This window comes from Ambystoma mexicanum, chromosome 11, assembly GCF_040938575.1.
Source record: "Ambystoma mexicanum isolate Mex_15411 chromosome 11, UKY_AmexF1_1, whole genome shotgun sequence".
Lineage (NCBI taxonomy): Eukaryota > Metazoa > Chordata > Amphibia > Caudata > Ambystomatidae > Ambystoma > Ambystoma mexicanum.
In genome coordinates, this window is record NC_090934.1 from 913,175,443 (window position 1) to 913,190,795 (window position 15,353).

The window sequence follows — 15,353 nt, forward strand, 5'->3', positions numbered from 1 at the left end:
CATCTTTCTGGAACTCCCCTTTGGGATATATCTATTATACTTGAGTTTCTAGGGCTCCCCCTACTAGAGACGGATATGGTTTCACTGTCTTTATGTCTCAGGTGGGCATCTTCAGTGGCCCCCTCAGGCCTCTGGGTCACGAAGTTCTAAACTTCCAACGGCTCACTGTATAATTCCACCACCCTCCACTCTCTCTCATTCATGTTCTGCAGTCTTCTCTTCCGGGAGGTGCGGTCACTCCATCAGTGGCGGTTTCCTCCTTCTCTGGGCCCTTTTTCCAGGCTTCCAACAGTGGTGACCTGCTCCCAGGCACAGTGGCGGGATGGCTCTCAGATAGAGAGCCTGGAGCGTTTCTCCACCAGCACTCCTGGGCTCATCAGCATTACATTGAGTCTGAGTCCACTAAGTACTGGCTTTGGTCCTGCCTCCACGCAGCCTCGGCACTGCTCTTTGCATCCTTCCTACAGCTGTTTGGCTTCATTTCAGCACTTCTTCTCCTACAGGCAAGGGAATGATTTTGTATATGTGAAGTCTTTTAGTCAGTGAAATAGACCATTGGTCCATGGATTGCAGCTTAGATGAGGGGTTAGCAACCACACCCACCATTATTAAATGCCCCATTAAGTCAGCATTTCTCTCTATTGTCTTTTCCCTGAGAATACTGAGGTCATTAGAACTAAGGGAGATATTACAGCCTTACTAGATTGGGAGTGCGTGTCCCCTGAAGTGAAGTCACTCCCAGAGAGATCCCGCTTGCCCAAATCCCTAAGGAGGGTTTTGTGTAGAGGGATCACCACCCTAGTCTCACTGGTGGTGGCTCCCCTTTGGGGAGAAGGGACACATTTCCTCAATTCATCAAAACAGCACCTTTGGTCTTTGTGGTCAAATACAAAACTCATCAGGTAGGCAGAAGATGATAAACACATGATGAATAAAGGATAAAAGCTAGCTGCTCCTGCTTATGTGGAGCTTGGGTATCATTGTGAAATGGAATCCAGTGTTTGACTTTTAGCACCTCATCAAGAGTTTTCTGGAAGCAATAAAAACAATCTGCATGTATACTCCTGCCACCTTCCAGCGGTTCAACCATCCTTGCCCCCTGAAAATGCTCGGGACAGTTTCTAGTGTGGCTGGACAGAACTTGAGCTGGTTTCAAAACTTTTTGTCCAAGAATCACAAATGTATACGACTAGGAAACTTCATGTCACACTCATACCATGTTTTTATATGAAGCCCCCCAGGCTCTCCCCTTTCGGTGCTTCCTTTCAACATTTATGTGACACCTCACAAAATAATGTTTACACACCCTCAATATTAATTTCCAGTCTTACATGGATGAAACCCACATCTATCTGCAAGTCATCAATGATGAAAGCCTATTAGTAAACATGTCCAGAGTCCTAACAGCCTTTGAGGGATAGCCACAGCTCAGAAACAGTCTGAAACACAAGAGGATGAAAACAGAATACCTTCTCCATGGCCCAAAGCATTGTTGAAGAAAAGGAGTCCATCTCTTTTCTCATTCATTGACTCATCATCAACACATTGAGAGAGGAAAAATAAGTGCCTTTGTTTGGGATCCTAATTATACCATGAGCTGGCAAATCTGGGGAGTAATGAAAGCATGCTTCTTCCAACTCAAGCCCCAAAAGGAAATCCTCATCTTCATTCCCTGGGAGCACCATGCAGCAGTCGGTTTGATAACATATACATACATGGGTGCTTGTCAACTTGCTAGTTGGTTAGACCTACACATCCCAGAGGCTCTCCATGACAATCACACAGGCTGCATGCCTCTATGACACAGGCGCTTCCGGGTATCGGCAGACATGAAGCCAAAGAATCTATTAAGAAGACTTACTACGACACGGAAGCTGCTCAACAATGGTGAGTGTTCAGTGTACAGCAATTGTATTTGTGACTGCCCTGAAACTGACTCCTGTTTGGTTCCCCTTCCGCCAGTCCTAGGAAGTCTTGTTGTTTCGGTGTGCTTGACTGTGCCTGTTCTCTGTATTGACTTTTGCCCAGTCCATATTTGATAGTGTTGGATTCAATCTCTGCGTGACCCTTACCTGTATACCTTGGATCATTTGGGTACTCTATTGGACTCCTTGGACACTAGAAGGATCCTTGCATGAACCTTAATTTGGCACCCTCTGGATTTGGACCTCTTCCCCTAGCTGCACCCTCATGCTGTACACGTAGCTCCCTGCACTCTATTTTCTTTTGCTGCCTTGTACCACCAGCAGCAGTTGTTCACTCCCTTCCTTCTCCTCCATGAACTTTATCCAAGTCAGAATCCAACTGGTATGTAAAGATACATTGCAGGTGGTGGTGGGTGCTAGGAGGGAAGGTGTTTACTTCAGAATATCTAATAGCCATAAGCACCCCATGATATTCACTCCTGATTCATATACCCCTGTACTGCTAGGGCCCTGATTGTGACCGATGGTTCATAATGCTGCAAGATGTCCCATTACCAACATCTGCAAATAGTTCACAATCTACAGTTCACTAAGAGAACTAAAATGTTCCCTGTAAGAAAAAATATCAATTTTGAACTTCTATGTATGATCTACAAATGGCGGCATTGTTCTGACTGTCACACCTTGCCACCAGTAGTTAACCATCCTTCCTGATGAAAGACCTATGATCAGCCGACCAACATCTTCTGATTGTCCCCACTTACAAACACATTGGCAGATGTGATCAAGATTCTATGTGGGTTTAAGATCCTTGTATAACTTTTTTTTTTTAACACCGCCAAGCCTCACCTTTGCTTCAATACAGGAAACTTATAAAGCTCATGTTCTTCAACCAAGCATGAATGTCTCCTCTGGCATTTTGCTCCTGCTGCCTCTTGATTACCACAGCACCTAGTATACTTCAGTGTGCATAGTGTGCTCTTCAAGATGCCAAATGAATAAATGTATGTGCTAAGCTGACATCCAACCTTCTACATCCACATTGTATCAAGTAAAAGCTAGCCATTCTGTTATTATACCAAATGGTAAACGAGCCATCTTAAATCCCTTTTTTGACTTTAGATTAAGATGTATGTATGCTGGGGCAAAAGTCCATTTACTAAGGACAACGTTTGCACCTTCCCAAATCGGCAAATGTGTGCATAATGAAAATTAATATGAGTGGCCAAATAGATCTTTCATATTTGAGGTTATCTCTATTCCAAGCACCAAAGGTCATTGAGGAATCCACCGATCAAAAGGATGAAAGCATGATATATTATTTTAAAGAGTGTTTTTTATAGAGTTCTGCATTCACCCAGCTTTTTACGGCTCAATGTATAACATCAAAAGTATTGCATAAAATGGTACTGTCAACTCGCCGAATGTCATTATGTTATGATAAATGCCAATAAACAAACTTGAAAATAAAATAGAGTTCTGCATTCACCCAAAGGTACCATGGCACTGTAGGATGGATGAATTGTAGGATTACTGGGAAGGTTTAGTCTTAACCAGATTGAAAAGAAAGGTTTTAAACTGCTTTGGAAATTTAAGTAGATTAGACCCTCTATGAAGTGTTCCATGTGTTAATATCCCTGCAAAATTGTCGCCATACAAGAATGGCAACGTTTTATTGTGGTGATTTTAACATATGGAACCTGTGAGGGACACCCCTGCAACCCCCATATTGTTTTTAAAGGAAGCAGGGACACCCCCGCAACCCCTGCTCCCATTTACCCCATAAATTATCCACATAAATAAGGTTGCCTGTGCCGTTTCCCGGCGACCATGTGTATGGCAACATTATTTATGGGGATAATATTATCTGATACCCTATGAAGTGCTAATCAAAGGATGCTCCATAGTTTAGATACCTGAACTACAAAAGAACAACCCCCCAGCCTTTCTTTCTGGCATCTAGGCACAAGAAGCTGTCTATCCTGATTGGAGCATATGTTTCAGAGCAATGTGTACAAGCTCAACTTGTTTGAGAGAGGGTTCGAGTTTGGGTATTGATGACTTTTAAAAATCAAGCGCATACTCTTAAATATAATTTGTTTTTTTTTACTGGAAACTGATGTAGGGACACAGTACCAAGAACATGTGACATGTTTTTTTGTTTTAATAGGGCTCTAGCTGCAGGATTTTGAATTCTCTGGAGTCATAAAGTCCAAAGTTTTGAAAGTACTGAGTTAATACTGATATTAAACTCTAGACAACATGATACCAGTGAATTCATCAGGAATCTTGCATCACCAGCACCTACAAGAAACAAATGCAATATAACAACTGAAAAACTATTGCCTTTACTTAAACCTATCACCAATCAACCCATCCTGGCCAAGAAGGACCCCTCAGCATTAATTGAGCTCTACAACCACAACCTACGACAGGCCATAGATAGAATTGCCCCACTAAAAAGCCAAACCATGTGATCACCTAAATACTTGGTACACTTCCAATCTTAAAACTACGGGTAATGCAAAAAGAACCACAGAAGGAGATTGTTAAAAAAACTAACAACCACCAATAAAGGTATCTTCACCACCGCCTCAAACATTTACAAAACTGCCATCATCCAAACTAAAAATACGACCTATGATGAAAGAATTGCCAAAGTCAATTCTGACTCAAAAGAACTGTCCACGATCCTCCGAGATTTAGAATCCCCAGTGCCACCACAAGAATCTTGCACTAAAGACTCCACTTGGTGCACTAAAATACAGCAAGCTTAACTAGATAAAATGACACTACTCCAATCGAAAATTGGGAAGAAACTTCCCAGCTTATCATATGACCCTCATTTCACGGAGTATAATAATAACCTTTCACAAAACGATAAACAGTTTGAGTTTGCCCTGATAAGAGTCATTGAAGCAAAAAAAAAAATCTCTAGCCTTAAACCAGTTAAAAATGCTTTCTTTGAATCGTGTTCCATCCCAACCAATCTAAAAGAAGCTTGTGTTCTTCCTTTACTGAAAAAAACAACCTTAGACCTGAACATATCAACGAACTATCGGCCAACAACTACAGTACCCTTTCTCCTAAAGAAACAGAGCAGTGTACCTGCAAATCCAAAAGAACCTTGAATTAAACAATCTCCTGAGCCTACGCCAATCTGGCTTCAGACCAGGTCATGGTAAGGAATCTGCACTGTTAGATTTAAAAATCCAAATCTACGAGTTAAAAGATAATGTCAACCTAGCGCTTCTCCTACTACTTGACCTATCGGCGGCCTTCAACGTGGTTGACCACAAAGGTCTCGGCAAACACTTGAATACAGCAAATACATCTCCCCCAAAGCTGTGTTATGGATAGAGTTGTTCCTATCCAACAGGACAATGAGGGTATTTGCAAGGACTGCTTCCGCTGAACCAGCCCTCAGTGCCTTGTGGCGTTCCACAGGGATCCTGCGTATCCCCTACATGTACAACAGATTTACAGAGCCTTTCTTTGATCACATGGATAAACTAGGTGTCTTCTACACTGATTATGCTGATGATACCCAGATCCTCATCCCTATCACTGGCTCTTATGGCACCGACCTGTAATTAGTGAATGAAATATACCACACCAAACAAGCTTGGATCTCTACCCATGGTTTATGTTGTAATGATGACAAAATGGACCTCAAAATAAGCTGAAGAAAATAGACAATCAATACAACTCATTCATAATCGACAATATCACCATTAAAGTGGCCAAAGAAGTTAACACTTTGGGGATCTAGCTGGACTTGTTCCTCACTTGACGAGACAAGTTAATTTGTAACCATTTCTAACAACTGGTAGCTGCATTACCTTAGCCAGACTTTTGATACTGTCAAGACTTGACTACTGCAGTTCTCTGTACCTAGGCACGAGCAGCTGCAACTTAAAAAAACTACAAGTCCTCCAGAATAATGCCTTAAGGGCAGCTCTTAATATTGCAAGATCCAACCACATCACGCCTGCCAAGAAATCGGCCCATTGACTCCCAATCCAAGACAGAATAGCCTTCAAAACTCTCTCCATGACGCATAAATGTCTAGTTAACATAGCCCCTAAATACCTGGTTAACACATTCTCAAAAAACCAAACTAGTAGACCCACACGCTCATTTCAAGAACATCTCCTAAAAATCCCCAGATTCGAACTACAGAACGCAGGGGGTAAGAGATACCCAGTGTTAGCAGCCAAACTTTGGAACTTTATGCCTCCAGCTATTAGAGCTGAACCTTCATTTTGGACCTTCAGAAAAAAACGTAAAAACCAGGTTCTTTGCTCAGGAGGTCTAACCAAACTTATCTCTGTAAAGAAATGTATATAATAGACTCTGTGCATGCATAATGCTAGGTAATGCTGGAAATAATTATATTTATGTGAATCACACCTTACTGTAACTACCTGAAATGTAATGTCAATATTGTGAATTGTAAAGCATGCAAGGCGCCCAGATACCCTCGGGTTTGGAGCTCTATACAAATGAACAAATAACTAAATAAATAATAAATAAAACATGTTGTGAAAAGGATCAGTAAAAGAGATTATGCTTTATTTTCCTTATAGGGAAAAAAGCACATTTGTGTAACTGACACAATTTGACTTTTCAGTGTAAACTTTTTGTCCATGATAATACACAGATTTTTAGAATCCGTTTTGGGCTTTGGACAGTGCCCAATGGTTTTTGGACAAAATCAAGTAGTCCAGGGACTAGTTTTCTCATTCACAATTAAAATCTAGGTTTTATCAGGGTTGATTTTTGAACATTTCAAGTCCACCCAGCATTTAAACGAGAACAGGCAGTCTGATCTTACCAGACAATTTATCATTGCACTCTTTTTTGTAGATCAATATCTGAGTTTCTTCTGTGTAATTAGAGAAGAAAACTCCTGATAGCTGCACGACATTCGAGGAACAAGATACTGGTTGATTAATAAATGCGACAGAGCAGATTCATGTGAGAAGACACTGTTCAAAGGAAGAGACTGACTGTGAGGAGAAGTGACTTAACTGCACTTGTGACGACCTCTCTGTCAAAAAAGAATGAATCCAATTAAGAGCTGAGCTCTGGAATCCTAGATTATAGAGCCTATTGGATAAAATATGGTGATTGACCATTTTGAATGTTGCCCACAGATCTAGCAAGATGAAGGCACTAGTTTTGTATTTGTCTGCTTTTTTCTCTTAGATGGTCTCGAACTGAGGGGTCAAATATAAAGGGTCGACAGGTCAAAGGATCGACACCAAAGGGTCGACAGGTCAAAGGATCGAATTGTTTTTTGTTTTTTTTCACATTTTTGGGTTTTTTTGGGGGGGAGTGGTTTTTAGCAAAAATATGGGGGTAGAGGGGAACGCCCCAAAAAAAAAATGTGAAGAAAAAAAAAAGAATTCAATCCTTTGACCTGTCGACCCTTTTACTGTCGATCCTTTGACCTACAACCAACTGAGGTAGTTATTAGTTCAGTACTACAAAGTGCCCAAAGGCCAATTGGACATTATCCAGTAGTCCAGAGTTGTCAACAAAAGTTTGCTTCTGTGTCACTACCACTCTTTCGAGTTGTTTGGATGGAAAAGCCAGTTAGGCAATGGGATGAAGATGTTCCAGCTCTGTAGGATCCATTTATGGTTGTTTTTTTAGAAGTGGTTTGATCACTGACTGTTTCCAGATAGTGGAGGGGATGTCTGAAGAAAAGGAAGCATCATAGAGGTAAAGAATATGGTCTTGAAAACATGGGAAAAATCACAGGCAACTCTGAGTGGTAATATATCAATTGGAGAGCCATACAATTTAGCAGATGAAAATAGACATGTGAGGCCATGACCATGAAAGTTATTAAATGCTTCAAATATGTTATGGACCAGTCTAACACTTTGAACAAACTTAGGTTTCAAAGGGCAGCCATTGTTGTTAGCAGTGTGCAAGTTGCTAATAATGTTCTTAATTGTATTTATTAAACTATAATTGCTCAGCCAATAGTTGTGATGGAACTATAAAGGTTGTAGCTGAAAGATTGCAGATCTCGTTAAGCACTGAAAATGCCTTCCTAGATATATTAGGGGCAGATTCATTCTTGTGTCCATACTATAGTTTGTTTAGCTTATACAATTTCTTTTTATAAAAGAGTTGGTGTTGCCCAAGTGCCCTAGGATCCTGAGTCTTGTAAGTTCATCGCCACCACGTCTCTAAGTTCCTGACTTTACCTTGTGGGAAATGTAATTCTGAGGCAATAAAAAATATTTTGATTTTATAATCAGACCATGGAAATTGTTGCAAGTTTATCAAATATACTTGTGGTGCAAAATTTTGTCTTCAAACACCTCATTATGGTAGTTAGTAAGGATTGGGTTCTGGGTGTGGGGAAAGGTAATAGTTCTGTTACATATGTTTTAGAAATCTGATTCCAAGGACGGGAAAAGGCTGGAGGTGATGGAATTGTTTTTTCTTTCTCTATCTGAATAACAGGGGTTCACAAAGTTATTCCAAATGATCGGTCCTAGAAAGAGGGAGCAGAGTACTAACAGGGATTTCGAGGGACCAAGCTTACATTTGGCCAAAGGTGTAACCACTTTATGAGTGGGATGACTAACCTGTGCTGAAAGACTAAAGTCTTGAAGGGAGTCCAATATATGTAAGACAGCTTTTTGTAGGCTAATTCCAGAAGTTGAAGTCTCTGAAGACTTCTAATCAGACGTTTTTTAGAAATAAGTCAAAAAGAGTTGCAGATAGTTCATGGACAAAATTATCCTTTGATGCACAGAGTCTATAGATTAGCAGATATTTTACAAAAACAAAATGTCCACATTGGCGTTGAATGGCATGCAATTTGACCTTTGAAGTTGATGAAATCAGCAGTATGGAGATATTTAACTCAGACTAAAAATTATAGCTAGAGCACTGCCCTGCTTAGTGGCTCAGAACTTTGATATATGATTGTTATCTGTAAGTGTAAAATCAGAAAGGAGGGTGAGATTAGCTAGTGGGATACATGTCTCCATTAGCAAATCCAATTTTAGTTCTATGAAAAAATGATACATCAAAACTATTCTTAAAGCTGACCTAACGTTCACAAGTAAACATTGCGCCCTGATGCCTGTGGGCTTTGTCGCGTAAGAAATAAATAAATAAAATAAATACATGCAGTACTTTTTTCCCTTGACCCTAAAACAGGGTCACACCCAGACCTGTCTGGACCCCTCAATATTCCCATATGTTCCTCAAACTGGGAATTAAACCGTTTTCATAGCAGTCCCCGTGCCACTTTGCATGTGGCAAGTCTGAGACTAGACCTGCTGGTAATTCAATCCAGCTTCAGCAGATGCCAGGTATCTCACCTACTTGGCAAGTGTGCAAATAATCCATCAGTCATGTAATGCAGAATTATGGCACTGTAGGATTGTGGTAGCTGCAACTTATAATTGCTGCTTGCAGCATCCCCTTCCAGCAACTCAAATTGCAGTTCAGCGGTGAGGGTAAGTAACACCAAACTTCCATTTCTGCCTCTCAGCCGCCCAATTTTTAGCATGTAATATCTGGCTCATCCAACCTTCTTGCAGGGTAATAGAAGGGTGGACATCATTGCAACTGAAGGGTTTCAAGAGTATTCCTTTTATGGGAGGGTTAAAAAATACTGAAAGGGTCGAAGAAGCATTATACACATGTGAATCTATATGCAACCATTGGTGCAGAATACGAATGTCCTTAGCTTGATAGTGAACTGGGAAAGAGTGCTATTACTTACACATTTTGTATTCTGAGTGGTGCAACTCTTTTGACATTCACTTCCGACAGCATTGGCGCCTCCAGTAGAACAGTCAAAGAACTGCATTGGTTTTGTACACTCTGTTGCAGAAAATATAAAACAGAAGATTTGAGATTGGCAAAGGTAAGCACCAAACACTAAGCGTGCCTTACATTGAGTACACAAATGTACACACGACACACCCACCAGTCTCAATATATGCCTAAAACCGAATGATAGTTCAACTGCATCTACAAAATACAGGGGCATCCTACTCATGAATAAAACACCACCGTGTAGCAAAAAAACGTTTAATTAAGATATCCGCAGCTGATCATTATACAAGCAATGTAATCATGAGCACTCAGCCTGAATCCAACATTCTAGCAAGAGTCAGCAATCATCAGAGTAATGTACCAAAATAGTCGACTAGTATTCAAGTAACGCATTACACAGTCAGAATCCAAAAACCTGTCACTGGCTATTGACCCACAGTCAAGTTGGGCTACCACCAATTCAAGCACCATCCCAACAGCAAAGAGTTGTCCAGAAGATACGTAACAAGCAAAACAAATTCTGCAAACATCTAAACAACCTAGCATAAACATGAGGCCATAATATTTGAATTCTGGTGCAAACAATCACCCAGCATGCAAGCAACTAAATAAGAAATTGCGCTTTGAACGGGCTAGGTTGCCAAAATCCAAAGAACAATGAGCGGAAAAAAAAAGACGTCCAAAAAATCTTATTAGCAGGCCATTAATCAATTTGCCACTAAACCATCATCGCCAATAATATCACTAAAGAGCATTTCTCTAAAACATTAAGATTGCCAACATTGAATCAAAAATGATTTAAGCGAACCAGCCAAATAACCTTTCCTCAATTCTGCAACTAGTTACCTACCTCAAATGCAACTCAGGGCCAGCATTCAACCTAATACTTTACTCAAATGTGTTAACAAACACCCTGTCATCACTTTGCAATTGTTAAGAAATTACACATTGCAAAGCTTTTGTTAATGTAATTTGTTTGCAAATATGAAATGCCTTGAGAGTAAGCCAAGGATTATCCATTAGCATAGTGTGAAATGCTAATGCATCAAACAAACAGGAAACATAGCCTTAACATAGACCATGCATTCTTTCAGCCTCGTATGCATGGCCACACTTGTTGCATGCCCATTCACAGTCATTAAGAGTCATTGGGACATTCAGTTAGTCCATCCGACTCAGGATAACTGGAAGCAGTCACATTTACACTCACCTCTTGATTTTGTACCAGACCTGGGAGGATGACTTTATGTGCCTTTTCAAAGCAGCATGTTATGCAATCCAGAGCCATCACTTAACACACACAGTAAGGCAAAGTCCTCTCTGCTTCTGTGCACCTCTCATCAAATGGCAGCAAGGTTGTACTGTTTTTGCATGTAACTGTACTAATACCACACAGCATGTGATTTCAAGATGATCATGCTTTTCGGACATATATGTGTATCACAAGTGTATTGTGACCACATTTAAAGATGCACCAGTACCCTAACACAGTGACGTTTCCGAGGTAAAGTTGAGAGGGAAAGTGGCAGGTCCTCCATGAAGTTACATACATAGTTCCGGAAGAGAGTGGTGGTAGCCGTAACACTCAAAGTCCCATAATACGCAACAGCAACACCCTATGCCCTTTCCATTTTCCCTAAAAGCTTCACACTACTTTTTTGTAAAGAGAAGGGGTCTGGGAGAGATCACTGCACTTGGACCCCAAGGGAGCGTTGCTCATAATCTGTGGGGAGGAGTCGGTGGACGGATACGACAAGAGCATCCTGAACATTGCTTGTGTAGTGGCTAAACAAACAATTGCATAGAAGTGGATGAGCCTGGACGCCTCAACTATTGCAGCATGGAGATCAGGGATGGATGTTATACAGAGGTGGGACCAAGTGGTGCGCAAAAACAGGATTCACACACAGAAATACGAGAACATCTGGGCAAATGGGGATGAGAGTGGGGGAGAAATTTGATACTGAAAGGATAGCAAAGGAGCGGAATGGGGGTTGAGTGGTAGGAGAGATGAGCCGGGGGTGAAATAAGTGGTATGGTAAATGTGAATAGGGAGGGGTGAGAGAGGGCAAAGAAGGGATGGCACAGAGGCGATGGTCCAAGGGATATGATTGTCAATGCCTTAATGTTGACTTGACCTTTGCTATCTTTGGTGAACCCAGACATACGTTAAATGTGACAGTCTTGTGATTGGGCTTGTGCAGGGTTCCATGCCAGTCCCAATACATGTTAACGGTTGAGTGCATGCTCCAAACCTTGATGAAAAGTGGGGACACATTGTGAAGGATAGAGCAATACACCAATTCGAGGATGAGTTACAAGGAAAGTCCAGAATATCCTGCAACCTGCCAAGATCCTGTCTGGCAGCAAAGATGTGCCCCTTTACCAAATATGTATCTTCTTCTTGAAATACCTCAGCAGAATAGTGTCTAGCAAAGCCAGAAGCTCTAGCAACTGAAGCATCTTCATGTCAGCCAACCTTTGAGAGTTCTTCCTTTTTAAAGGGCTGCAAAGGGTCATTTCTGCTAAAGGATCTTCAGCTGAACCAGAACCTACACTAAATAACCAGAAATACATTTGGCAATGTCTCTTAGTCTTTGGAATCTCAACAGACAATGACTGACTGAGTTGGGGAATTTCCAAAGATAACTGAGCACAAATAGTCTACAACTTGCTCTCCTTCAGAAAGTTTCCAGTGTAGCCCTGAAGCAGGGTCCTTCCTATAACATTATTGCAATCTCTAACATCCATAGCTACACTTGCCCACTGGGGGTAGTGCAGCACCAAGACCAATATCCTGGTCAGCCAACCAGAACTCCATTTATGTATGTTTTCTTATGAGAGACGTGTCCCTGTTGAGTGACTGCAGATAATATTCTACCCCTGTGGATACCTATGATAAACGACAAATCCTAAGACTCCAGTCAGTATTGGATTTAGTAGTTGACGCCACTTGACAGTGTTTAGGTATTTCGTAGGTCTTGAATAGTCACGACCAAAGAAGAGTCCTCTTTAAAACTAGATACCTTCTGTAATTACCATTATCCCTATTCAACACTTTACTTGCCTTAAACAACAAAAAGTAAATTTCAGCTTACCCAGTGCTTGTGATAACAGCCATATTTTCTATGTTAAACCGATGTACTGCAAATTGATTTGTACCCTGCCCCTTCTAATATTTGGTCTTTTTTGCTAAACTATAGCTAATATTTTCCATTTGCCAAGGTCAATTAAGGTAAGGACACTGTAATGCCCCAACAAAGTTTCAGTGCAAGAAATATGTGCAAGTTCAGGTCATCAATCAAAAAAGTAGAATAAGCATCACAAAGGCAGGCGAGCGATGAGAGCTTTGCAAAGTAAGAACACTTTAATTAAGTGGTCTAATTCCTTGCAGTAAATCGACTGTACTAGGGATAGAAAGCTCAGACTCCATGGGGAATACGTGGACAAGTAAGACAATACCAGAAACAAAGATCATTCTTCTGTTACTCCATTTAGAACACCATATTTTACTCAGTCCATCACATCAACAGATGCAGTTGAGCTTAGAATTGTGTGTGTCAAGCAGCTCAAGTTGGATTTAGCAAAAGCCCAGTTGGTTGACCAGAAGTAAGCCTGATGACATGACTAGAATTGGAGATGTGAAGTTAGAAACTAACCTAGTAGTGAAGGAGAAGGCCTGATCAGTTCAGGTTGAGCGCAATAAACTAACTTGAAGCAGCAACACCTAACAAACAATGGTAGTACTTACAGGAGAGCAAATGAAGACAAACCTTCCACCCAAAATATTTTGTTGGTGTGAATGAGCTTAGAACAGGCATTTTATCATGCCTGGTTTGATTTGATTTTGTAAATTCAACGTGTGAAATTAATGGGGAGGATAAAATTGCTTATCTCAGAGTGCAATCAAAGCAATTCTGAAGATGGTAAAGTTGATCAATGGGACACTGGAAGCACTGCTGTCAACCTTCCACCTTCTTTGTAATCTTAGCAGAGATTGGCAGAAATCTGAAATTGCTGAATTAACCAAATCACAGCAGACCAATGCTCAGATCACTCTAAGGAAGGCATCTGTATTTTCCAAAAGCAAGGTTTGATCGTAGCATTGCCCTGATCTCTAACACCGGTTAATATTCTGACAACTGGGGACTGCAGAGCCTCAGGTTGTGAGTCTCTTTCACTATTTCATATAAAAGACTGCATCCTGGTTGAGGAACATGAGTGTCAAATAACTCGTGGGAACTATATAAGTGTGATACTCTAAGACTGTGTACCTTGCGGTTGATATAATCTGACATGTGTAATACCTTAGAAAGCTCTTCTGTGAATTTGGACATTTTCTGAGCCTAAGTGCCTGCAACCTACATAAGCACCTTATTTACAGTGTATGTTCATATATGTGGATTGCCTCTTGGACAAATGCAAACTTTATTATGCTGCATTCCTGTCTACCTTGCTCACCTAGAAAGAGTTGGCCTTGAATGGTTGGTTGACCAAGCTACCATTAGTTGAGGCAAGGAAATATTGAGGATAACATGGTTTCCTTGGTTTAGGAAGATAACATGTTTCATCCAGGAAGTGGTGATGGCCATTCTGTAATGAATTCTTTTGGTTTTGGATAAATCCACATCTGTTTTTCTCAAGTGCAAATCTTTCAGAACCATCCCCTAATTATTAAGCTAAAAAGACTTGTTATCTAATGACGATAGAATTCTTCCAAATAATCCTACTAATTCCAAGTTTTGCGTTTACCGAAGCAAAGACAAATTAATGCATATTATTCATCCATCTGAGCACCAATGCAACCAATGCAACGAAGCATGTATGAAGCCAAGACATGCAACCCCACTGACAGAAAATCCACTGTTGAAACGAGAAATCACTCATTCCTCACACTGATCCACCCCTCAATTATTCACATATCAACCAGCAGAACATCTAACTCACACTATTTTACCACACAATGCTACAGCTGATTTATTGCAGAAGAACATAACATACCTATCGGTTGTGGGACTCCAATGCATTCAATCTTCCCTCTGATGCATTTGCTGAAAAAAAATCATAACCTTTAGGCCAAGCTTTCATGCAATATAGAGGACAGCTACATTGAATAGGTGATATGAAACAACAAGCCATCTTAAAGTGTGGCTTTCCCCCCAATCAATGCTCCTCACATATCTGTAATTTATTGGACCATGCAGCACGTTCAAAGTAACAGACCACATTTTACATACATGTGTGGGGAGCCTTTTGTTGGCTGCTTATGAATTTGCAGAAAGATAATGTTGCCCAAATGTGTTGCTGGTTAACCACAAGACTTCATGTTTTTTTTTTTGATAACACTGAATATTCCGGCCCCCAGGCAGTTGGCTGTCAAATGCTGCCCATAATTACTGAACAGCAGCTTGGTTCTGACAGTGGGTAAACATGAATACTACTAGGCAGAACACTCTACTCTTGACAATCATCAAAGCCCAACGGGATGTGATGGGATCCCAAGGAACCCAACCATTGGCAAGTGGCCCCTGGGGGCCACGATCATAATGGAAAAGACGAGCGTGAGTGGACTTGCAATTGGGAAATTGGACTTTTACTTTGCTCGGACAC

At 40.9% G+C, this 15,353-nt stretch overlaps 1 protein-coding gene across 1 annotated transcript in view; it reads right to left on the bottom strand.

The window, feature by feature from the left end:
• The window catches only part of LOC138503906 (mucin-5B-like), a 447,355-nt gene that overhangs the window by 212,249 nt on the left and 219,753 nt on the right, over positions 1-15,353 (bottom strand). The window contains exons 17-18 of the mRNA XM_069623991.1: positions 14,745-14,794; positions 9,688-9,788 (exon numbers count right to left, since the gene is read on the bottom strand). Coding sequence (XP_069480092.1) covers positions 9,688-9,788; positions 14,745-14,794 — 151 coding nt within the window. The remainder of the gene's footprint in view (positions 1-9,687; positions 9,789-14,744; positions 14,795-15,353) is intronic.